General features: G+C 28.7%; 2 protein-coding genes across 2 annotated transcripts; both read left to right on the top strand.

Moving 5' to 3' along the window:
• Positions 1-5,264: 5,264 nt before the first annotated feature.
• On the top strand, positions 5,265-7,943 carry LOC114420028 (protein DETOXIFICATION 55-like). The gene is made up of 2 exons (XM_028385867.1): positions 5,265-5,530; positions 6,055-7,943. Exons 1-2 carry the CDS (start codon positions 5,483-5,485, stop codon positions 7,525-7,527), a joined length of 1,521 nt encoding a protein of 506 aa, XP_028241668.1. The 5' UTR covers positions 5,265-5,482; the 3' UTR covers positions 7,528-7,943.
• An 8,454-nt stretch (positions 7,944-16,397) lies between these two features.
• On the top strand, positions 16,398-17,600 carry LOC114420029 (FCS-Like Zinc finger 15-like). The gene is made up of 2 exons (XM_028385868.1): positions 16,398-16,699; positions 17,031-17,600. Exons 1-2 carry the CDS (start codon positions 16,479-16,481, stop codon positions 17,215-17,217), a joined length of 408 nt encoding a protein of 135 aa, XP_028241669.1. The 5' UTR covers positions 16,398-16,478; the 3' UTR covers positions 17,218-17,600.
• The last annotated feature ends 8,969 nt before the right edge of the window (positions 17,601-26,569 follow it).

Raw genomic sequence — 26,569 nt, forward strand, 5'->3', positions numbered from 1 at the left:
GTGTTTTTGTATAAGTTAGTTAAATATTTGTATACATATTTACTAACATATATTTATATCAAATAAAAGAATTATTAAGAAATACATTAAAAAATTATAATAATATTAAAAATTTGTAGACTGTAATATTAACACCCGTTAATTTTTTCTAATAAAATTAGTTGTTCAACTAACTAGTTAATAAGTGTAAGTATATATATTTTCAAATATTTATCACTATTCATATTTTTATTTACTTGAAATAATTTATCATCTTAAAAATTATGAAATATTTTTTGTTTATTTGTACTTTTAAATATTTTTATTAAGTATTTAATTATATTATAACTTTGACATTTTATATTATAAATAAATTATATTTAATGAGAGTGAGAGTAAAAGAGAGTATTAAGGGTTTTTAAATATAAGAAAGATAAAGAAGAAATTCTAACAAGATAGTAAAAATGAAAATGAGAAATAAAAAAATAAACTAGAAGTTTATAACCTCACGCATTATATATAGTAATAGGTCAAAAGAAAATGTTACAGGGTACTAAAATAATTTCGTTTACTAAATAATTCGAATTTTGTTAATCAAACTTATCAAATAAGTTAAAGACTAAACACACCTTTTACTTTTCTAAACACACTATTTGTGAAGAATTGACTCTTTTCCCGAACCCTACTTCTTATATATGATTTTACAAGTTGTTAAGAAGGCAAATAAAAATTTAAAAAATTCTTAAATAAAACTTATATAAATTCTAACTTGTGTATACTTTTATTTGTCCTTCACTTATATACTAATCTTGATTTTATCTCTAGTTGGTGTGAGACTCTTGAATTTTTTTCCAATATGTTCTCTCACTCATTTTTGGACTTAATGCGTGGATAATAATATGTTGAGTGACCTTTTGAATGAATTTTGGATAAGCTCTGATATCAATTTAGAAAGAATAATGTAAATTTAAACCTAACTCAACCCTAAAAACTAACTCATAGGGTGAAGATTACCCTTCACTTATATATTCTACCTTGACTTTATCTCTAGCTATATGAGGTAAGTTTTTTTCAATAATATGAGTTGAACAAAGCCTATAGTATGGAATGAGAAAATTTGCTGCGAATAGAAGTATATATACATATCTTTGAGAGCGTGTCTGAATTGCGTTTAATTTTTTAGGAGAAAAACATCATAAAGAAACAAGCAGATATAGTGGGATAGCTAGGCCCATCAATGATCAATCTATAATGTAATTGATTATAGGTTAGACAGATATGCCTCTCAATATTACTCTTTAGTCTTTTCCAAATCCTGAAGCGATTCAACTGAACTGTAAAATGATGAAAGAAACGTCCAATTGTCACTCATGGCACGGAGTTGGTTGTTCTTATTTCTCTATAACCTGATGGGGCCAAGGGTATCAGATTCAGTGAACTATATGAATATATTCAAAAACCATGGGCAGATGACATTTTGATGCGTTTTTGTCACTCCGTACTACCACTCACTGCATAATAATGTGTACATCATGTTGACTTAGGTATAAAATCCCATCTTATAATTTGATGTTGCACATGAAAGTTGACAGATGAGCAAATTTTCGACAAGATTAAGTGTGGGGGATCATAGTTGTTGATGAGGATTTCCTAGACATTTGGTGCAACTATATTGCACATGCATGGTTCCACATAAGTGCGACATCAAGATATAACAGTTAATCTGTAATATATAATATGGCATCCGTGTTGGGTTTTTCCGTTTTTGAAGTCTCAAGTTCCGCATCATTAGAGTTGGAAAAGGTTGATATTAGTTTCCAATATTAGTAAGCCTCTCTTGCATTAGTAGTATTAGAAGTTCTAGTTGGAGTATTTGTGGAACGATGAACTTGAAATACAATATTAGACAAAACATAATTTATTAAGTCAAAAAATTGTATTATTAATACATGGTTGCTTAAAATATCATAATTTTTAGAAGAATATATAACTTGGAACGACTTGAAATATAACTTAAATTCTTCTTCAAAATTTATTGAATTTAATTTCTTAATTCTAGACCTATCAAAAATTCTTTTTGGCTGGACTAAATTAATGAAACAGGGTGGGTCATAAACATTCCTACTTTTAATGGATTAAAATTTTGGGCCACTTGGTGCCATGTTTAACTAGATGATCGCTTTTTAGGGTGATAATTAACAGTTAACATAGATTAAAGGGCGTATTAGAGTCTTAAAGGGTTCATTAATGATTCAAATGAAGCCTCTGGTTCTGCCGTCATGAAACTTGAAAGAACATTTTGCACTCCTAATTGGAAGAGTGAAAAAGTTATATATGCCTAGCCATGCAGCTTTTAGGCATGACATGCTTTCGTTATTTGTTAATTTCTCTACTTCACCCACCGCCCACGTTCTCACTAATCACTATGATGAATTCATTTTTGGAAAGCCACCTTTAACTTTGGTAAGGAGTAAAATTCACTGTGTAATTATTGTCTCTCGTTTTAATTATATTTTTTATGATATAGAGGGTTGGCAATCATTTTTTGATACGGTGTAGAGATTTTTTTATTATTTACTACCGAAACATATAAGAATCTCTCCATGTCGAACATATATATATTTAAGATGAAAAATGTTAAATAACATAAATTAAATTATTTTTATAAAGCGATTTAATTAAGAAACTAAATGAAAGAAGTTTATTACATTTTCTAAATTACCTTTTTACATCTTACTCAATCGTTTCCCCCCTTCAATCTAATGAAAGAGAGAGCTTCTTTTGCTCTTAAAAGTGCAAACTAGCCACGTAAATGGTAGGTTTCTGGCTCTGTCCCAAAAAGCCAAAAACACAGGGTAGGGGAGACATATGACATATTGGAATTACAAGTTAGGTATAGAAACTTTTTTCCTAACAAGGCTTTGTTTTGTGAGGTTGGAGCGGTTCAGTGATTTTGGATCTATGAAAAAAAATTAATTAGCGCAAACACGTGGTTAAAAGCAACTTTTGCTTACAATACAATCTAATTTTCGACTCTGGTTTCTGATGTGGACCGAAGTCCCCACAATCCAAATGCTGTTAGTTTCAAAGGCCCTATTAGTGATTGTTTACTGAAGTAACGTCATACTAACAAATTATCAAAAGTGATTAATTAATAGCAAAATATATATTTTGCAAAATCATAGTTCCTTTTTTAAAACCTTCATACTTTAGAATGGAAAATGATTGGTAAACACTCAAATTAGTAGAAGTGTACAGTTATATATGTTCTATTTCTTACCTTAAAAACGGAGGAAAGAGGGAAGGGTGAGAGGAAAAATTGAAAGGAGATTGAAAATCTTTCTCATTAATTAATTGTGTAAAAATAAGGGAAAGAGAAGGAGAAATTTCGAAAAAAAATGATAGTTCCTACATCTTTTTTATTTCCCCACTCAATAAGCGAGTTTTTCAACAATATTAACATTTTTTACTCAAAATAATTGATTTTTTTTTCATAATTAATTGCCCGTGTATGCAACAAGGGAAGGAAGTTGATTTTCATTATAAATAAACCATCAAATGTTTTTTTTTTCCTATTTCTCTATTCCATTGGGATTAGGATCGCATCCTCATTAATTAACATAGAATCTAACTTGATAATTGATTTAAAAGTGTTGAGAGTAAACTATTTCTACAGCTCCTTATAAACAATCAAACCTATAATGAATTATACAAAAGCCTAAGAGAATATTTACAGAATGGTTATGTCCTATAACTAATATGATTAAATAATTATCTAATCTAATATGATGACACAAATTAAATCAAAAAGCTCATCAATAATGCACCAAAGTTTGTTCTTTATGTAAAATTCTGAAACACGATTTTATTAAGCGTGTCAAGTAGCTAGAAGTGTTACTTCTCAAATCATATACGGAGACTGATTGCATGAGATATATTGAACAATTGTCAGCACCCAAAATACACAAACATGATCTAAGTACATCTACATCCAGTGGCAGTAGTTTGGCTCACATTCACAACTAATATCTTCCTTTCAAAAATAAAGGAGGATAAGTAATACAGCATACATATGAGTTTTTTTTTTTTATCGGCCGGGCAGATGCTTCTATATATTTGAAAAAATGACAAAGTAGGACTTGAGTTTACAGCATCAATTGATCAACATGTCACACGGTTTATTTATAAATTAGGTATTTTTTTTGTTTACTATTGCAGCATTGCTCTCACATTCTGGAGTTATTCGTATCCGTTTGGTATTTGGTTTTGTTTTAACGTATACACAACAAGGAGAAATTAACTTATCCCTATTAAGATGTTCAATGCAAATTAATCTGAATACCATCTATGTGACCTTTTAATAAGGTATCATAGCAGTTCCAAAATAATCGATAAGTATCTTGAGTTTTGGTTCCGACTTAATATTAACAAGGATACTTTGACTAAAAAATGTTTAGTCTTGGGTTAAAAATATCTTTAAACATATTCTAATACTATTTTTTAATTATAACTCTTTTATATACTTTTGTTTAAATTAGTTTATTGATTTTCTAATTTATTTTTTAATTTTAAATTATTTAATTTTTTAAAATTAAATTTGATTTTTTAATTTTTAAAATTAATTTAATTTGATCATGTCATTTAGATTGAACCAATATAATTAAGAAATCACATTTTATAATTGTTTAAAATAATTTAAATCGTCACAAAACATTTATTTAAACGAGATGATTAAATTTAGACAATAAGACCAGTCAAATTTAATTTAGATATTAAAATTAAATCGAACTAATTTTAAAAATTAGAAAATTAAATTGAATATAAAAAAATAGAAAATTAAATCAACCTTAAAAAGATAAATTAGATAAAAAAAACTAATTTAACCTATATTTTTCTATTTTTTATCTATCAGACTATCACCTTCTTTCCGCTATCACGTTCTTCCTGCCGGTAGAAAAGAGTCACAGATATATATTTCTTAACGATAATATTTTAAGAGTTATTATAAACATATATTTCGTTTTTCTTCCAAGTTCCATCTCATTCATTCTCTTTGTTACTTTTTTATTTTCCATTTCTATCATATCACTTATAACATTTTATTTTTATTTTTATCTTTCTCTTCCTTTCGGCACAATCCATTGAGAAGGAGCTGGTTTAGTATTGAAAACTACTGTTAGTTATTAAAGCTAGCTTTTGAGCTTGTCAATCAATGCTAACAAACGAACATACGTAACCGACCACATCTTGAAACCTTATAAAAGAGTCTCTCTTTGCTTAATTCCTGATCACACCCACTTTGCTTGCTTCCTCTCCTCGATATCTAACTCCTCTTGGTCCCGCTCACTTTTGTTTTTTGAAGGAGTGTGTTTTTCGGAGGAGAGGAATATATATATCAAACACCCCCACCACTATCCCCTTGTGTTCCTCATAATTTTTTCAACACACAAAGCTAGAAACAAGAAAAAAAAAAGAAAAAGGAAAACTAACCAAAAGGTTTAAGATGCTTGCAGAACAGAAATCCCAAAACACATACCCGACAGTCACCGAGGTAGGAAACTTAATTTACCATTCCATCCTTTCACAACCTTCCTCTCCTTTTCTATGATTTCCACATACGTACACCTACACTAAATAATATGGTCCACTGAGTTTTAATTAATCTAGGAAAATACTTGTCATCCACTTCCATTCTCTTCCATCTGAATCCTGTCCTATTTTCTGATAAATCATCATTATCTCAATTAATCTTTACATCATAATAGAATGGATTATTATTTTTTTTTTTAGACCATGAACATATAGTTCATTCAAAGTATATACCTAATTGTTTTTCTCACTTTCTTCTTTATTTCTCTTTCTTTCCTGCCACATCACTTGTTACATATATCATATTTTCTTTCTTTTAACTTCCCATTTATCTCTATTTTTCCAATCAGTCTATTCCAATGTAGGTAGACGAATATCATTACTCTTCATTTATGACCTTCAACCAGCCAATGTAAAAGTTAACTTGTTGATATACCAAATATGGATCACTCACGTACGTTTGTATTTTATTTACCATCAATGCAGGTATTGGAGGAAGCAAAGAGAATGACAGACATAGGGTTCCCAATAGCAGCCATGAGCCTTGTGGGGTACCTCAAAAACATGACCTTAGTTGTGTGCATGGGAAGGTTGGGAAGCCTGGAGTTAGCTGGAGGTTCTTTGGCCATAGGCTTCACCAACATAACCGGTTATTCTGTCCTCTCAGGTCTAGCCATGGGCATGGAGCCACTCTGCACCCAAGCCTTCGGTTCTCGAAACTTCTCCTTACTCTCTCTAACTTTGCAGAGAACAATTCTCATGCTACTGCTATTTTCTCTCCCCATTTCTCTTCTTTGGCTCAACCTCGAATCTCTCATGCTTTGTCTTCGTCAGAATCCAGACATAACCCGAGTAGCAACCCTCTATTGCTGCTTCGCCATTCCAGACCTCATTGCCAATTGCTTCCTCCACCCTCTTCGTATCTACCTACGCAGCAAAGGCACAACTTGGCCACTGTTGTGGTGCACTTTACTATCCATTCTTCTACACCTTCCAACCCTCACTTTTCTAACCTTCAAACTTAACCTTGGCGTACCGGGAATTGCTATTTCATCCTTTGTAGCCAATTTTAGCAACCTTTTCTTCCTTCTTTTGTACATGTTCTATACGCGTGTCCGCAAGGAGTCCTTACACGTGCCGTTACTAATGCCTCGTCACATGTCACATAATGTAACAACATGTAGCAGCACTAGTACTATTGCCAAGGAATGGGGTGTGCTAATGAAATTTTCGATACAAAGTTGTCTAGCTGTTTGCTTGGAATGGTGGTGGTACGAGTTGATGACAATTTCAGCAGGTTACCTTCATAACCCTCGTGTTTCTCTAGCCACTGCTGGCATAGTGATACAAACCACGTCTCTTATGTACACTTTGCCAACGGCATTAAGTGCATCGGTGTCAACCAGAGTAGGCAATGAACTTGGAGCGGGGCAAGGTGAAAGGGCAAGATTGTCAACGGTGGTAGCTATAGGATTAGCACTTGTAAGCTCAATTTTTGGTTTGTTGTGGACCACAATGGGAAGAGAAAGGTGGGGGAGAGTGTTCACTAGTGATAGTGAGGTGTTACAATTGACCATGGCAGTGTTACCTATAATTGGACTGTGTGAGTTAGCCAATTGTCCACAAACCACAAGCTGTGGAATCCTCAGAGGAAGTGCTAGGCCTGGTGTTGGGGCTGTTATAAACTTTTGCTCATTTTATTTGGTAGGAGCACCAGTGGCTATTGTTTTGGCCTTTTATTGGAAACTTGGGATGGTGGGTCTTTGTTATGGGTTGCTGGCAGCACAGATCGCATGTGTGGTGTCAATTTTTGTTGTGGTGTACAAAACCGATTGGGAAAGAGAGTCATTGAAGGCTACATGCTTAGTGGGAAAGAGTTCATGTGGCACATTTGCATATGAGGACCAAACTGCCGTCAAATGTGAAGGTGTTGTCTTTCTTCACAACTCCGAAAAGTGAAGAAGATACGCCCCCGATTTACCCTAGTGTTGAAGAAATATACATCATAAAGTAGTTATGGCATTACTCAAAGCAAAGTTCAACCTAAAATTATTATGATTCTTTTAGCTAGTATTGGAAAAAAAAATTATTCACACCCCAAATCTTACATCCTTCCCCTGTATTTGTGAGTGGATTCTCACGTATAAATACATAAATGTAGGAGGAGGATCTAAGATTTTAGAGAGTGAATTTTTTTTTCATTGTGATTATACGTATGCATTTACATAACCAATTGTGATGTTGCATTTTTTTTTCCTTGCGGCCTCAGTGCAAGGTCTAGATTGATGGTGCCATGATATACGTTTGTGTAATTGTAAAAGTAAGGTTTATCTAATTTGTACTTGATTAATATAACAGATCGATTTATTCAGCCACATGATTCGAATAGTGAATAGTTTTTTTAAAACTCCAATAGTGAATAGTTATGCATCAAATTAAACGACAACAATGCTATTTTTCAATATGAAAACAGATGCCACGTGAAACAGGAATTTTAAAAATGGACCAATGATATTTTTAAAAATTAATATTAATTAAAAATATAAATAAACCTCATCTGGTATACTAGACTGATGTGAACCACAGTAGAGACACTAGAGAGTGCATGAGTTATTAGTAATCTCATGTCTTTAATTTTTGCGGGTAAAAAGAATATTAAACCACATGTTTTATCAACGGTAAATAACAATTTTATAATAAAATAAAATCAGTGCCATTGATTGATTATAAATAATGATTTTCTTTGCAGAGCATTATAAATAATATGCTTTCAAAACTACTTTATGTCTCACGTTTTGTTCTAAATGATTAATGAGCTAGCTCATTGGGATCGAGATGGATTCTCAGACTAGCTAGTACTGTATCCTTCTACTCAAAGTGAGTGAGCCAATTCCGCCATGCTAATTTCGGACTATATAGTAAGAGAAATATTCATATTCCCTTGGCTAAATCAGATTGGCATTGATCATGTTTGTGGAGAAGCCAATAGGAGTGCTGACTTCCTTGCAAATTTGGGAACCTTTTGTTGCCAATTTTTTTATGTTCCCCTTCCCCCTCTCGCTCCTATCCTTCGCGAAGATGCGTATGGAACAGCTTTTGCTATATTTACTTTGTAATCTGTTTAGTCTTGGGTTTAATTATCTGCACTTTATTAAGCATGTGCTAGCATGCGTTGAAAAGCATGCATGTGTGGGGACACACAGTGAGAGGAATATCATTATGGTACGTTCATTTATGAGAAAACTAAACATCACTGTCGATCTTTTTTTCTAGTTATGTGCTAGTTGTAATTTTGTTAGATGTTCTTAATATAGATACACATTGAAGAAGTAATCTTGAGCCACTGAAGATCTTCTTTATAGTCTCTTATATTCCAATATACAAAATACATGTAGTGAGTAGTGACACACGTCCCTACTTCCCCTACCATATCACATCCCTTTTGAGTTTTGAATAGACTCGACATACATATGGTCGCATGCAAACAAATTTGGCGGAAATTAAAGTACCAATTTGAAAGCAACACGGACCAGCCTTTCTCAAATAAACATCCATGATTATACTTTTCATAGTAGTTCTTTGATTATGATGTATAAATAGGTATCTATAATGTGTGGTAGTTTTTTCTTTGACCATACACACATGACACACCAGGATAATTAATGGGAAAACTCGACATTTGGGTAGTCTTGAGGACGTATCAAAGTAGACGCAACTTTTAATTTTGTGCCGTAAATACGAAGCGAAATGTTCTTGGAAGATTTATAAAAAGTCTCTTCACACACAAATATCCATTATTATATTTTTCATCGTATTTCTTTGATTATGATGTATATGTATAATTATTAATGGTGGTGATATGGGTAGAAATAATAATAGCCACAGTGATGATGTTATTACGGGGTGGTGGTGATTGTGATAGTTTTTCTTATCGATAAATATTAATAAAATTGGTGGATGTAAGATGTACCCAAATGTTTACATGAAAGATATAGAAACTCCCTGCGATGTTGTTGGTTATTAAATATTTGTGCAATATGTATGCCAAATATCCTATTACTACCACCATTACAAGATCACACATCATAACTAACAAAAAGCCCAACATGCATATATGTTGTGTTCCCCCCAGCCCATGACAACGCCCCAACAATTAAAACAGCCACAGACCTATGGTAGCAACCCGAGCCAAACTGCCCAGCGAGCAGCTTCACAGTAGCATTCATTGGTTTGCTTATAAAAATGATATTCAAGCGAGTTCCAGGGTCAGTTTGCCAAACCACAAATGAAAAAATGAATTCTGAATAAGCCATCTTCAGCCACGACCAGAGGGAGAATTTTATATCTTGTTTTAGACGTTCATAATCCACGACCTCCCTTTGAAATATACACCTATTTCTCATCCCCCAAACATTCCACACCACAGCTGCCCAAGTCATTCTCCAGATTTGACCCTCCTTTGCAGTGCAATTGTTGAATCGATGTTGGAGAAAATGTTGAGTAGGATCTTGTGGCACCCGCCGTACAAAGTTGTCTCTGTAAAGGTTCACTTAAGTCAGCTTTGCATATTCACAAATCCATATTGGAAGTTCTGAACCACAACATTAATACCTCTGAAACAGAATGGCGGTCTTATCAACAGGGCCTAAATAACTCCAAAAAAGTGGTTTTTAGTTTTTTCCCCACATAAAACCTCTTAAACACCTGTCTTAGACAAACTAACAACGATCACTTCCTACTTTCATTATACTCTTCAAAGCCTATTCTATTCTTTGTTTCATTCTTGTTTTCCAAGTCTCTTTCTAAGAAAGCCTATTTCTTCTATTTACCACCTTTAAACTCAACACACATTTTGCAGTCATGGCAGCATTCTCCTCAGACTAGTTATTTGAGGTTTTTTCTTGTATAGCAGCAAAAGTAATTCATAGTTTGAGTTTTGCCAATGAAAGTGTGTCATAATAAATCAAATTGACATGAAAAATCACTCAAAAATATCACAAAATCTCTATTTATCACACTACACAGTTCCCTTTGAGGATCACCATAGTAATCCTTTCCACCACTTCTTGGACAAATGACTAAATTGTTGGTCCTCTTGCTCCATGTGTCATCGGTTTGAGTCTCTTCACGATGAAATGGGTCCCTCCAATGTAACCGTGTACCACCTCGAACCTTTGGTCATTGGGTTGAGGAAAATACTCTTTCATGAAGCATTGTTCAGGGTACACATCTCCTGGGAATAGCTCTTACTTCGACAAACATACGTTTGATTTGGTTGCAACTGGACAAGTCTGAATTCGGTGGTTGCTGCAGCGGGTGACTTTTTTTTTTTACTTTTTTTGAATAATTTCTACAAGTTATATATTGTGAATTCTGGTTATCTACACATTTCGTTGCAATTCTGTTTTGCTTCAAGTTATATGTTGTGAATCACACAAGAAAGCGAAGAAGAACGTGAGTGAGCGAGAGAGAGACGATTTTACAAGTTAATTACTATTGATTTTTACAATCATTACGTCTGTATATATACTAGTTTGCATATTTGTGTATCGACACTCTAAAAACAAGTCAATCGTTATGATTTTACAAGTCAATTACTATTGATTTTTTACAATAATTACGATTGTGTGTCTACTAATTTGAATGTTTAATTTTCTTTACATATAATCTTTTTGTACAAATTTTTTCTTTAATAAAATAACATTAGATAAAAGTATATAATATAGTAAAAAAGATAAAAAAAAATTGATTAGTCAAATCTATTGATAAATATATCTCGTGGATCAAATCTTAGATTATATATCCTTATACTTATATAAGGATAAATAAAAGAGAAAAAAATTATTATAAAAAAGAGGAAAAATAAGTTAAGGATGTGAATTACTATATTTCAAGAGTTGAGTAAAATAATATTTTAAAAACTTCCATGGTATATATTTTTGGAAACACGTCTTTCATGGTATGAATTAATACATGTGATGATTGTAAAATTTAGGTTCCATGTTATTCTTGCGTGAAATTATTTAAGTATTTAATATAATCATACAAACATGTAATTTTTATTGTGCTCGAGGTCTAATTTAATTTTACAAAAAAGGATCTTGTAAGGTACAAATCTTCACAAGTTACATATTAAGTCTTATAATTTATTTGAATCAGCAGCTTGGGTTTTATGTTTAGCTATCATATGTATCCACTAAAATATATATTGATACGTGTGTGAATTTTATTTCATAATTAATTATTAATTGACTTATGCAATGCTATAATTTGGGATATGACTTTATAAATTATTAGTGTGTATGAAATTAGAGTATTTATTTAGTAGTTATTTGGAATGATATTTTTGAATATGTGTCAATTGGTCACATCTTCTACAAAGTGATAATAGTGTATGTTTATTTTATTATGAGAATTGAATATGATTGATACCTTCAGTTGGGACAAAGATGAGATATTTGATACCTCCATCTAGGATAGAGAAGAAATTTGAGATACCTCCATCTAGAATGTGGAAGAGATTATGAATATCTTCATCTATGATGGAAAAGATGTCATTGTATAAATATAAGCTCATGGTTCCTTTAAAAAATCTAAAATCCACACTCATTCTAAAATCAAAGAATTGAGTTTAATGATTCAGAGGATTACCAAATTGTATTTGTGATATTTATTTGTTCATGAATTGAATGCAATGAAATGTTAATATTTATTTAATGAAATGTTCTTTCATTGTGTGATTTTTTATTGTGTGAATAATTTGTAGTTATTTTTATAAATATATATATATATATATATAATTTTTAATTTAATTTTCCGATTACTGTGCCGGATAATAACAACACTATTGTGAACCTTTTTAGAATTTGTTTTATTGAATGGATTATTATCTTCTCAAATTTCAAAGAATAAACTTTTTGAGACAAAGGAGAACTTAACACTTAATTTTGTTTAGTTTGATTAGTATTTTTTAAATGCTCATATTTGAAAATAAAATCATATATTTATGCAAAAAATTGTTCATTTGAATTTATTTATAATATTTAAAATATTTCATACCATTGTAATTTCTAAAATCTTACTTGCGTAGACGTCTTAACGTGTATTTTATTATAAATGATTATTATAACGAAAGACGTTATAACACGAAAGAAAGACAAGAGAAGAAGATGAGTGAGAGTGGGACGATTTTACAACTCAATTACTATTGATTTTTACAATCATTACGATTGTATATGTACTAGTTTGAGTGTTTTAATTTTTTTTCCGCACAAAGTTTTTCTTTATATATAGTTGTTACTTTGTTAATTAATTTTTTATGTAAGGCATATGCATTTATATTTCACATTTGAATTTCCAAGTGTTATTATACTCATATTGGAAAGCTAACTATAAAGTTCAGCGGAAAAGAAAATGTTTCATTCTAATATCAAAGCATATCGGCTTGATGCTTAACCTCAGTTGAACTAATCTTTTATGGGCCCAAATGAGTTTTTTTTTCTTCTTAATTCTAGTGTATCTGTACGCCTGTATTTTTTTTAATTTTAGTTTTTAAAGTGTGAATTTACATAGACTAAAAATTAAGATTTTAAAGGAACTAAGATCGAAAAATATAAAGGACTAAGATCGCATTTAAATTAAGATTTATGTTAATTATTAGTAATTATATCTTCTTTAACATTTTATAGTATGAAGGGCTAAGCAACTGGGATAACTACCCTGAGGGACCAGGTGTTAGTATTAGTTAAGAACTAGTTTTAGCTGTAAATTTCATTTCTGAATTTGAACTTAATTTGCTCGCCTTGACAATTTTTTGCATGCATTTTTTTCGGCAAATCTTTTGTTCAATAAAATGGATTTTCTTAAGTTGCAATTTCATCAATGACTATTTGCAGGTAGAAGTATAGTAATCGATGGAAGCAATGGGGATATTGCGAATGATCATTATAATCGCTACCTGGTATAGTATGAGCCGAACTTACTTTTGGTACCCATTCCTTTTTAGAGCGTATAATATATATAATTCAGAACTATTTTTCACACTTTACTTTTTGCATTACATCCATCCATATTAAGAGGACAGAAAATTATTTTTATTTTTTATAATAAAATCAGTGCCCTTGATTGATATAATATAAATAATGATTTGCTGTGCAGAGCATTATAAATAGTGCTTTCAAAACTACTTTATCTTACATAGACCTTGTTTTTACATATGTTTATGCATACATAGACCTTGTTTTTTAATTTTTTTGGAGTATTATGAACATTTACCCATTTCAAAGACTTAATTAACATACATCATTTCTCTCTTCTTTTTTTCGACAACAGTAATCATTTCTCTCTATCTCATTTTTTTATTATATTCACATTTTAAAAACACACATTCACGTACGCGATCAACTAGATTTGATGGTTCATATATCATCTTAGTAAATTCAATTTAAAATATAAATTGTCTGATCTTCATAGATGGTTTGAATTCATGAATATGTGGTTAGGTGAGTCCATGAAATCCATTTAACACTTCTCTCTTTCATCTCTCTTTTAATAGGTGTAAAATAGATTTGTTTCGTTCACCAATCATTTTTGTGGTTATAATATTAGTATAATTTCACTTCTCGTAATCTTCCTACGGATTTTGGTTGTTGCTTCAGTTTGGTTAGATATATCATAATATAAATGCATTTTTAGTCCTTATAATTTTATTTTTTTTTACTTTTTGTCCTTAAAAAAATAATTTTAATTTTTATAAATTATATTTATTTTATTTTTTGTCCTTAAAGTAGTTTAGATAAAAAAAAATACTATTCAAAATACTATCTAAATTGTTTAAGAATAAAATAAAATAAAATAAAACATAATTTACTATATCTAAATAAAAAAATTACAAGAAAAAAATAAGAAAAATAATTAAACTACAAGAACTAAAAAAAAAAAGTATTTAAGTCATATATCATGTATGAATTGCAAGTGATTATCGATACGCGGTTATCCGTTCCAGTCAATCAAGCCCATGTGAACTAGTAGCTTGGGTGGAGCTGTTTTTCTTTCTTTTTATAATTGTAGTATGTAGATATTGACTTGAAGATGTCTAGTTAGCCCTCCTAGTGAAAACAACTCAATCTTCAATGAACAATAAAATTTTTACAATTGTCTTCATTTATAACTTTGTAGTTTAATTTCAATGAAACGAAAATGATGAATGCTAGAAAAGAGAAGTTATGTGTATAACTTTGTTTATTCCTTATAACCATTATTGTTTTACCTTTTATTCTTTGTTATAATATAGAAGTCATTACTGTTATACTGATAAAAATGTATATTTTTTTATTTTATTTTCTCATCTGTTTTTACAGTTTGTTTTCTTTTTTTATAAGTTTTTAAAAATAGTTATAATGTATTAATTTATAATTAAAATAAATTAAATTTAACAAAGTAATGATAATTTTGAAATGCATTTTTAAAATGTTGTATTATTAGTTGCTATTTTTTTTTACTAATGTGTTACTTTTTAATTGAGACATGAAAGATAACAAGAAAGTGGAACATTTTTTTTTTATTGATTAAAAGTGGCAGAACGAGGAGACTACTTAACACAACGGCACTCACATGTTGAGATTGTTATAAAAGGTCTACTTAGAAGAATATTTGAATACTGTATTTTGTAAACTACTATGGTTGCAAACTTTAAATTCTAGAGTTTAGTTTCTAATTCAAAGTTACAAAATTAACTCACATTTTTATTAAAAGGTTAAACATATAATTTAGTCGCTATATCTGTTGCGAATTCTCAAATTGATATATATATATATATATATATATATATATATATATATATATTAAATTGGTCTCTATACACGCGTGTAAACATTACCATTTTGACGGTTAACTTCTATGCATGTTCTTTATTTTGGTCTATAAGCATTTAGCACATGCATTCTTAATTTATTTCCTGTGTCTAGTGTTTTCTTAAAAATGTACAACGCCTATAAAAATGCATAAGGAAATTAATGGTGATAAAGACCAAATCCATAATATCTACACTAGGAATGATTTAATAGATTTTTACGTGTGAGGATTAAATTGTGAAACTAAATTATATATTTAATCTTAATAAAAAATACATATTTTGATATAAGTATATTATTGAAACTAATTTAGCTATTTCAATCACATTCAACAAGAAATAATTAATTTTATCAAACTCTAAACTAATTAAAGATTAACTTATATGTGATTATATATACTTTTCCATGAAAAAGATGGATGCACATTGGGCAGTCATTTATACTCCCATGTCCTGTATGGTAGTACTAAAAGTAAAAGAATTAGGTGTGGCTGGTTGCAAAAAAGTGTGTTGGGAAGAGACAAAGACAAACCCTAAGGGTGTGTTTATCTATCTTGAATTTCAAACGTTCAAAAATGCAGTCACACTCACACAACCCATGCAGTGCTTCACCTAAAAGCTCTCACTAAAGTTAAATGCGACGGGGCATTCAGTCATTCATTCCCCTCTCCCCCTTCCCTTTCCTTACCATGATAAAATTATCAGTAGATCCATGAATGAATGGATACATGCCCCCATTGCTACCAAACACATTAACCCTAGAGGACAAAACTGGCCCAATTTTCCACCCCCCAAAAAATATATATATTTAGAAAATGAAATAGAAACTAAAAACACTAGTACGTGGCACTTGGATACCAAAAACAACAGTCAAATCTTTGCCTACGCTAGTCGCTCCTTCTTACTGCTCTATAGCTGTAGGGGACCCACTCTAATTCGTACTATTTCTTCCTTCTCCTTCTCTTGTTCTATTTATGTTATTTCCTCGACCATTTCTTCATCCACCACCAAGAATTTATTAAAGAGTGACAAAGAAAGCAAGCATAGAATAGAATGAAAGATGGTGGGTCTTAGCGTAGTGCTGGAAGCCCAGAAGAGTTGCATCAACAAAAAGACACCCCAAGTCATTAACAAAACCTCCATGATGCTTAGCAGCATCCACAACAAACCCTCCCCTCCTCTTCCTCAACCTTCTTCTCTTTTTCAGCCACCCACTTTTCTTGACCAATGCTTTCTTTGTGGGAAGAGACTCTTGCCAGGGAAAGACATCTACATGTACAAGTGAGTCCTTTTATTAACTAAAATAAAAACATATATATATATATATATATATATATATATATATATATAAGCATATATATACCCTTCCTTCTCTTTCTTTTTATTTTTTATTTTCGTCATATTATATATGTATATAGCATCGTGTGTGATCCATGTAACTGATAAGGCTTTTGTTGTTGTTGTCGTTTATGTTTTTAGTTATATATTTTTTCACTCTAAGCTCAGATCGATCTTATAATGTCTAGATCTTTTGTTGTTGTTCATTGATTTTAAAGAAGGTTATTGAACTTTGTGTTTTTTTTGGGTATGTTTTGGAATATGAATATTGTAGAGGGGACAGGGCATTTTGTAGCGTGGATTGCAGGTGCAAGCAGATTTTCACGGACGAGGAAGAAGCTATTCAGAAAGAGAAGTGTTCTTTGGCTGCCATGAGGCCCACATCGTCTAGTGCTTCCACCTCAACGGCAAGTCATCACCACCGGAAAGGAACAAGAAACCGAGGTGGTGCTTGTTTTTAGAGGAAGAAAGAAGAAGAGAGCATCAGAAATGGGAGGAGAATTGTAATTTTTGGCGACCACATTCCAGTTTTACCCATGGTTTATTTTGTTAATGACATCACAGCCCCTTGTCCTTTTTGCTTCCTAGTATGAAGCCAAAATGTCCTTTTCGGCTTTCTTTTGGGGGGGAGGTCCAACTTATTACTATAACAGTGCGAAAGCTGACACCTGAGAGCATTTTCCCTATGGTGGTTATTGCAATGCTTTCGCTTTAAAATTGCTCAGGACCCACAGAGAAATACTTGTTTTTTTAATTTGTAGTAGTTGTTGTTGACAGTTGGAAGGGTATTTCTGGCATCTTATTATGGTTGCTTTGTTGAAATCAAGTACTATTAATTGGTTAATGTTTAATGTGTATGGATGAATTAAAATAGATGGAGGAGACGTTTGAGCGTGAGCGATGATGAATCTTAATGCTCATGCACCACACAAACTGGGTTTGCCTTGGGGCTTGTGGCAAGAAATAGCCGTGATTGTTTTTAACCAAAATGACAATGAACTACACTGATCAAGTTTCCTTATGTGACGCGCATTTGTGGACTTGTCGGGGTAAGTACAATGCCACATTTGATATATTTCTAGCCACCACCCTCATGTGCTGATGGAAGGCACTTGCTATTTGAATTAATTAGGGTACTGGGTACATATAGCATTATAAATTTATACATTTTTTAATGCTAAACAAACAGTTAAACAGATGTGGAATTAGTTTTTTAATTTATAGTAATTCTTATTCGAGTGATAAAATAAGCCCAAGTGGCAAGAAAGATTACGTTGGCAAATGCCATGGTCGGTTGTCTTGTCTCCATTAGCTTCGAGTCAATAGAACATTGTGATTCGACTCCAACTTTAATGATATTAATTTGTTTTGGATCGCAATCTGGGGAGACTGAGCAAAGCACAGGGGGAAGTTATTCGGTAAAGTTTGTCTCTAAATCTGTGTATATTAATAAATCTTACCATACACTAGTCAATTCTATTTCATATATTTCGGCAGAAAAATGATAGAATTTAAATAAAATAAACTGATAATATAAAGTATTTTTTAGTGTAAAGATTTTTATATTATAATTTAATTATAAATCGCTGTGTATGACTATTTATAAATTTACTGAGTTTTTATAATAATAACTAAGGTAAAACAGACACTACGTGTCTAATTTGATTTCATATTTTTTTAAAAATAAATAAAAAATAATAGTAAAAGTTAGTGAGTGATTTATGAAGATGGTTACAAAAATAAAATAAAAACTTATTAATATAGTTATAGGAATAAAATAGATATAAAAATGTGCATACGAAAATACCATATTTCATTTATATATAGTTATATATTATCACTTTAAAAAATATGTCTAGTATATTTATTTTTTTACTAATTGACTGTATAAAAATTTAATTTGTATAACATATATAGACCATGAAACACATAAATAAACTGATATAGAATTATTCTAATTTAATTATTGATCTTGAATATTAACAATAGTAATTTTATTAGACTTTCAGTGTCAAACATACATTTGTTCATTTGGTCTAAATAAATCGAATATATTTCCTCACATTTTAATTATTTTCAAGATTTTGAATTGCTAACTACACAGATTTTTTAAAAAAAAAATAGTCATACATATCATAATTATATTTTTAAGAATAATAATCATGAAAATATTTCTCCAAACCTAAAATAAACCCCTTCTCTGGATAAAATAATGCAATTTTAAACTTAGAAAATGACCTCCAGATACTTTCTTTATCAAGTATCTATTTGGTTTTTGTACAAAAAAACAAGTATCTATTTGATTTTCTTTAAAATGACGATAACTTATGATTTTTTATCTCTTATAAACTGTATAACTCAATGTTGTTAACCTGATATATCTATTTGATAATATAAAATAAGAAGAAAGCTTTGGATCAAAGTGCACGTACGGCTTTAAAAAATTGCACCAAAATAAGCTAGCAAGCATTTAAACTACATCTTCTCAAACTGATGAATCGTGGTGAGGACCACATGTTGGTATGCCCACCCAAAGGATAGACATTAGTCGCATAACATTGTAACAGAGTCAAATAAATCTTGAATTGAACAATGTTTGTGGAATAAAATTTTTAATAGTGAAATCATATATAGGAAAGTGACTAATTAAGTGAGTGATAGTGTTAAAAAATTTACAGTGACAGCTTATTAAATTGTAAGATCACATTTCTTGTTGCTTTTTTCACATTACTTTTTCTGTTGTATATATACAGTCTAACACACGTACGTTATCAGGTAAATCCACATTCATTGATTGGAAACATAAAATTATTTTAAGCTTTACTAAAGAAGCATTATTCGTTAATGAATAGCACCTCCTGGCTCCTGTGTGTGTGTATATATATATATATAAGCTTTTCTCTTTCCCATCAACACGTCCTCTTTATACGGCGGAGATTTTCGCAAGTCTTGGTGGCTGATACCTATTGCGAATCTGTGAGGCCTTCGATTGGTAATGCATGGCTCATCAATTTTTTTATTGTAAATGGTATTGTCCCAAACAAAATCGGATTATTGATCCCAAATATAAGATTAAAAGTTAACCAATATAAGTTTTATCAATTACGTCTGTGAATTGGTCAGAGACGGAAAAAGTACTTTTAGAGACGAAAAGCGTTGTCTCTATGTAAGTTGGAGTTTATTTAGCAAAATGAATGTAGATATAACAAAAGCTTTTAAGGAGTTGGAGGGGGTGGCAATTAGAGCCAGTCCAACAAAAATTGGGCCACAGGCAAATTCATTCTCCGAGTCCTGAAGTTCGGGGTTGAGGGAGACTATGTCGATCCAGCAGAAATAAAAAAGAAAAGGAAAAATGAGAATGACCCCCATAAGGCTGATATGGAAAAAAAAGAAGAAAAAAAACCCGAGACTGTTATTCATTATTTGCTAGAACCATGAAATTTAAAAAGGAAAAGAAAAGATAAAAATAGATAGCAATTCTTAAACGAAGGTTTGGTTTGACTTGTTTTATGTTTTTATTTTCACTGGACATATAAAATGGTGATGAAAATGTGTTTGGTTGGATTTCTGTTTTCATTTTGAGTGAAAATATCCAACAACTGGAAACAATAGGGGGTGTTTAGTTTGATTGTTTTTTGTTTTCATTTTCACTGAAAATAGAAAATAGTGATGAAAATGTGTTTGATTGGATTTTTGTTTTTATTTTCAATGAAAATATTTTCACAAACAAATCAAAAACTGAAAACAATAAAATCTCATTTTTAGTGTTTTCAGTTGAAACCAAAAACCTCATTTTGAGTAAAATGAAAATGCGGTGGTAAAAAGTGTAATTTTAAGCAAATCTAAAAATACATTTCCTTTTGAAAACACATTTTCAATGTTTTTATTTCTTGAAAGCAGAAAATAAAAAGTCAAACCAAATATATTTTCAGAATTTTAATATTTTGAAAATGAAAACAATTTTTAGAAAATGAAAACAAAAAATAAAAATAGAAAATGAAAATACAAATCAAACGCACCCTAAAATCGCATTTTTCAACGTTTTTAGTTGAAACCAAAAACCTCATTTTGGATAAAATGAAAACATGATGGCAAGGAATATAATTTTAAGCAAATCTAAAAATATATTTCCTTTTGAAAACATATTTTTCAGTATTTTTATTTCTTATTCAGAATTCTAATATTTTAAAAATAAAAAATAAAAAATAAAAATACAAACTAAACACATTTGAGTTACTCTCTGAGAATAACTTTGAGTTACTCCCCTCAAAATATTATTAACAAGTTGTTATTTGCCTGAAATAAATGTAAATTGTTGAATTTGGATTTTTTTTTCAAAGAATAACAAAATTATTGAAAACTTACTCGATATCACGAAAGAATGTATGACAAAATCAGTGGAAAATGAATTAAAATTTCAATTTATAAATATTGAATTTTAAGCTGAAAATACTATTAATAAATATTAAAACCCTTATATTATAATAAAATTAATTAAAAGTGAAAAGTATTTAAAATTACTAGAATAAATTACTTTATGAATCATTATAAACAGATCACTTTTAGTTATTTTGACAATATTCTTTATCGGAAAAATATCATTTAAATAGAATATTTCTATTTTATAACAATAATAATAATATTTACATTTTAATAATTTTAAATATTTTAGTAATATTATTCTATTAATATTTTTATTTATAATAAATCAAACAAATTTTCTATATTATTCATTATTTTTAGATTTTTTTAAGGATAGCTGCTTTTTAAATGTCATTTCATTATTTGGTTTTTTGACGTTTTAAATTGTTTAAAATTTAACATTGTAATATTAATTTTAGATTTTTTATATTATTATAATTGTTTAATTTCAATACTATTATATTGTTTTGTTTTTAAAACTGTTTTAAGACTATTTTGGATTATGTGTAAAAATAAAAAAATAAATAAAAAAACAGCATGACTAGGTTGGGTGAGTCAGACTCAGATAACGATGGGCAATTTCGCAATTCAAAACATGGCAATCCCTTTTACCAAATTGGAAGTTGATAAAAACCTTCCCAAAAAAAAAAAACTACAAATGCAGTGTGTGTTGGGAAACGTGCATCTTGGGAGTATCAATCTTGCAAGTTACAACCCATAAGCATATCTCCTTGGCTCATCCACTCGTATGTGAGGTTGACTGAGAGAAATTTTATTTTGAATTTGATTATATTTGAAAATTTTATTTCTTTTATCTTTCGTATATTGAAGAAAAACATCTGAAAATCACATGACAGTGCTAATTTTTTTATACATCGACGGTGGCAATTTAAGTATGTTTGGAAGAAAAGAAAATTAAGAGAAAAATAATGTGTATAATGATGTTTTTCGTTTGTTTGATTAAATAAAAAGTGAAAGAAAAATTAGAAAAAATTGACTTAAAAAACAATAAATTAAAGTTTTATTTTCTTTCAGTTTTCTTGCAATTTAAATTTCAAAATTTTCTCACATTCCTAATTTTCTTTCCTCTCTATCAAATATAAGGTTAATGTACATTGAAATGTTTTAACAAAGCCGGGAAGAATGTTAAAAAGCAGTTTTAGGTGAATTAAAAGTTTTTAGATTTTAAAAATTAAAAAATAAGATTTTTGAAGTGTTATATTTAGTATAATAATGTAAGAAATAAAATAAAAAAACATAAAAAATTAACAATTAGATTAAATTTGTGAATTTTTTAAAATGTAATTAAACTAAAAATGAGCAAAAAAAAAAATAGGACAGCATAATCACAAGTTAAAGAATTGAAGGAGTACCAAAACTACAATTTAACAAAAAAAAATTACTATGATGATAAGATTACATAATATTATGGCTATGCCTTGAGCCTTTAATTAAATGTTTAATATAATTTTGAATATACTTACACACAAAAAAGTTGTCTCTCAAGATTTTTTTTTAGTAATGATATAATTTTGGTTGAAGGATCAAGGAAAGTAATTAAAGTTATGTTTGGTAAGGTATTTTAATTAATTTTTAGCTTTTTTATTAACTTAAAAATTTATTTAATGATTTGACAAATAATTTTTTTAATAGTTTTTAACATTTTTTAAATGTTACTTGAAGTAATATTTTAAAAAGTATTAATTTTTAATTTATAACTTTTTATATTTTTTTTCATTTTTATCAATAATATATTTATCTAATTTTTTAGTTATCTTTTTTAAATAAATTATTATTTTATTATTTTTCTGTTATTTTATATTGTAATAGCTAATTTTATTGTAAATTATATAAACTAGTTTTTTAATTTTTAATTTTTAACTACTAACTAATGTTTTAACTTTCGACTAATTTTATGAAAATAACATAACTTGAAACTAGAACCGTTGGTTATAATCTTTTAGAACCAAAGGATTTTTGGCTGTCCAGGAGAAAAATAGATTTAATTAACAAGAATTAATAATGAAAATGCCTTGAAGGTAAAAATGGGGAAAAATGGTCATACCGCCAATCTTTTAAATTTTAGTTTCGGGAATTTATATTACATAACGATAGAAAAATGATTTAAAATGTCACAACACATAATAAGTTGAATAGTTAAAATGAAGAAAGATAAGTGTTACTTATGATTACAAAGCACCCCATCAAAATCAAGGAATTTTTTTACTACTAAAACATCTGAGTTGGCAAGCCGTTGAGGAAACACACAACAACCATGATATATCATCTCTTCGTTCCTAATTATAGAAAAATATTTCAACTAATTCATATTTATTAGAAAAATATTTAATTATATTAAATTTATCAATTAATTATATTATTCTTCTAAAATTATTATTTTTTATTTCTATTCATTTAATTATTTCTCATTAATATTTGAATTGAATAATTAAGTAAAAATATGTAAAAAAATAATAATAAATACATCTAAAAATTAAAAATATATATAATTTTATTTGAAAATAATCTTATAATTAAATAAGGGAATGGGTCTTATATCGTGAATTTCGATTTTCGAGGCAGAATATAGTATCTATTTGTCGGAGGTTACTGGATGGTCATTTCCATCATCCGCACCAAGCGCGCGTGCCTTGCACATTTTTTACTTTTTTATTTTTTTGACAAAACCCTGTACAAATTAGAAATCGCCAATTTATAAGAGATAGTTTACACGAGTGTGGTTTAATTACTTAATACTAAATCCTGCTATTATTATTTTTGTTTATTGTTATGAATAATGAATTTTAAATTTTCTCATAATTTTTAAGAAAACTTCTTACGAATCTATATAAAAATACAAATAAAATTTATTTAATATTTTTAAAACATGAAATGAATTCAATACTTATCATAATAAAAGAAAGATAATTAATAAGAAAATGTTATTATTTTTAATAAATAGTAAATTTTAAATATTTTTTCATATTTTTAAGATATTAAATACATTTAATTTTTATTTGTACTATTTTATAAACTATTAAGAAGATTTATAAGGAAATATAATATTAGTCCTGTATTTTTTTATACACATTTACATTAGTGCGTAATATTTATTAGTTTTGTTCATAGTGACAAATCCATAATTTTAAAAAAATGGGGGCAAAGAAGAAAATCATAATATTTGCATAAAAATATTAGTATTTTTTCAAAATATATAATTTCATGAAGAAAATTCAAAATACCCATATTTTTACAAATTATAATTTCTTTCAACACATTTTTATATTTTAAATATGGTGTATTGTTTTTTCATTTGTCATACGATAAGAAATTTAAAAATATAATATGATAAAATTAATATTAATTTATTTTCTCATTTTTTTATACTCATTTAAAAAAAAAGTTTTATGGAGGCAACCCATGGAGGCAACCCCGATTTCTCCGTAGGGACAAAAATATTTTCTTATAAATATATTCATGTAAAATTAAAAATTTTCTAGGGACAATTGTCTCTACCATCAAATGTGTATCCGTCATTGTTTGATGAAAATTTAATTAATTATTTTTAGTAAAATTTTCTCTTTTAATTATATTAATTGAGCTAGTAACATTTAGACCAATAACTTATTTTTGATCTTTACGTTATCATTACCATTTTTATTGTAATTTTTAACATTATCATCACTATGTGGAGGGAAAATTTCTCTTTCTTATGAGTATTCTTTAATTTGATTTTTTATAATAAAAAATTAATATGATAAATTTATATGGACTTAATATTTTAATTATTTATTTTTTAATAAATTCTTAATACAAAATAAACAAGAAACATTCCCATCCTGTTATAAAATCTCAGTTAAAATAATTTTAAAGAGTACTTATCAGTTCCTTAAAAAAGGTACTTATTAGTAAAATTTTAATGTTTTTCCCAATTTTAATCTTAAAAAAAGTTGGTTAGCCTTTACTTAAAATACTTCTCATGAATATTTTTACATGAACTTAATTAAATAATATTAATAAAATAACTTTTTTTGCATAAAATAATCCAATTTCTAATTGAACAATGTAAAAATCTTTATAATAATTTTTAATTAATTAACAATGTAAAAATCTTTATACCAATGAAATATCAAAATTGAGTTCTTTCATTGTTTAAATAAAACAAAATCTTACTTCAATCGTATAACATAGGTAAAAAAAATAACAAAGGACTTAACTATATGTGTAATTGATTAAAAAATTATTATACTATGTAAGAATAAAATAAAAATTGTGTTCCAAAATAAATCTATTTATTTTGAAAGGAAGAGAGCTCACGCGGTCACGTCCCACACAAACTAACAACTTCTGGAAAAAGTGGTACTAGATGCATGATACATTTTTGTTTTTCTTTTTGTACTGAGAATATGCAAGATACAAAACTTCCCATGCTAACCCAAGAAAGGAAGACAAAGGTACAATTAAAAAAAACTCTGATCCTAAATCTAAGGAGAGACAAAATATCACAAGATAATCAACAAATAAAATTTATAATCAATTTTAAGTAATTCTCAATTTTTTTTTAAAAAGCTAATGACACTTCAGTCTAAAATAGAAAAAAAAAATTAAATTTTTAGTCCTTTAACTTTTTTTATTCTAACTTTTAGTCCCTCAAAATTTTGTATACAATGTTTAGTCCTTTTTATTTTTTCCCAATAATTTTAGTTTTTATAAAAAAAATTGTCTATTTTTAGTTTCAAAATTAATCATTATTTTACTAATTTTTAGTCTTTTATTTATTTTATATCTGAAATTACTTTTTGAATAATAAAAATAAATAAAGGAATAAAAATGTGCAAAAAAAAATTGAGAGATAAAAAATGTTAATATAAAAATGTTAATTAATTATGAAAAAAAATCCAAACTCAAATATATTTATAGAGTTACTTATATTAATTTCATCCGTTCATAACAACACTGTTTTGTTTCACTTTACCAACACAAAATATAAAGTCAAATACTCAAATAAACTTTTTAATTTGATGGTAAAAAAATAGATATATAAAATATTCTTTTGGTATAAAGAATAGAATATATAATAACATTATAAATAAAAAAACACACAAGTACTAATTTAAGCGAGTAGAGTCGAGGATTGAGAGTAATGGAGAATGGGCGTAACATATGCACTGGTAGATAGATAAGCATAAATATTAAGATAAACACGATATGATGATTACTTGTTGGAGCCACATAGGCAAAAGCTGACCGGACACCGGTTTAAAAAATTAAAGTAAAATATTTTTATTAGGAGATAATTTTTTTTTTGTTATTTATATATATTTTTTAAGATTATTTATGTTTTATATAATAAATATTTTTAAAAATCTGCGAGAGCATAAATACTTGGTT

Source organism: Glycine soja, chromosome 7 (assembly GCF_004193775.1).
Source record: "Glycine soja cultivar W05 chromosome 7, ASM419377v2, whole genome shotgun sequence".
Taxonomy (NCBI): domain Eukaryota; kingdom Viridiplantae; phylum Streptophyta; class Magnoliopsida; order Fabales; family Fabaceae; genus Glycine; species Glycine soja.

Coding starts and splice junctions, on each gene's coding strand:
- LOC114420028 (XM_028385867.1), top strand. CDS start 5,483: ATGCTTGCAGAACAGAAATCCCAAAACACATACCCGACAGTCACCGAG. Junction 5,531..6,054: donor CATACCCGACAGTCACCGAG/GTAGGAAACTTA, acceptor CCATCAATGCAG/GTATTGGAGGAAGCAAAGAG.
- LOC114420029 (XM_028385868.1), top strand. CDS start 16,479: ATGGTGGGTCTTAGCGTAGTGCTGGAAGCCCAGAAGAGTTGCATCAAC. Junction 16,700..17,030: donor AAAGACATCTACATGTACAA/GTGAGTCCTTTT, acceptor TGAATATTGTAG/AGGGGACAGGGCATTTTGTA.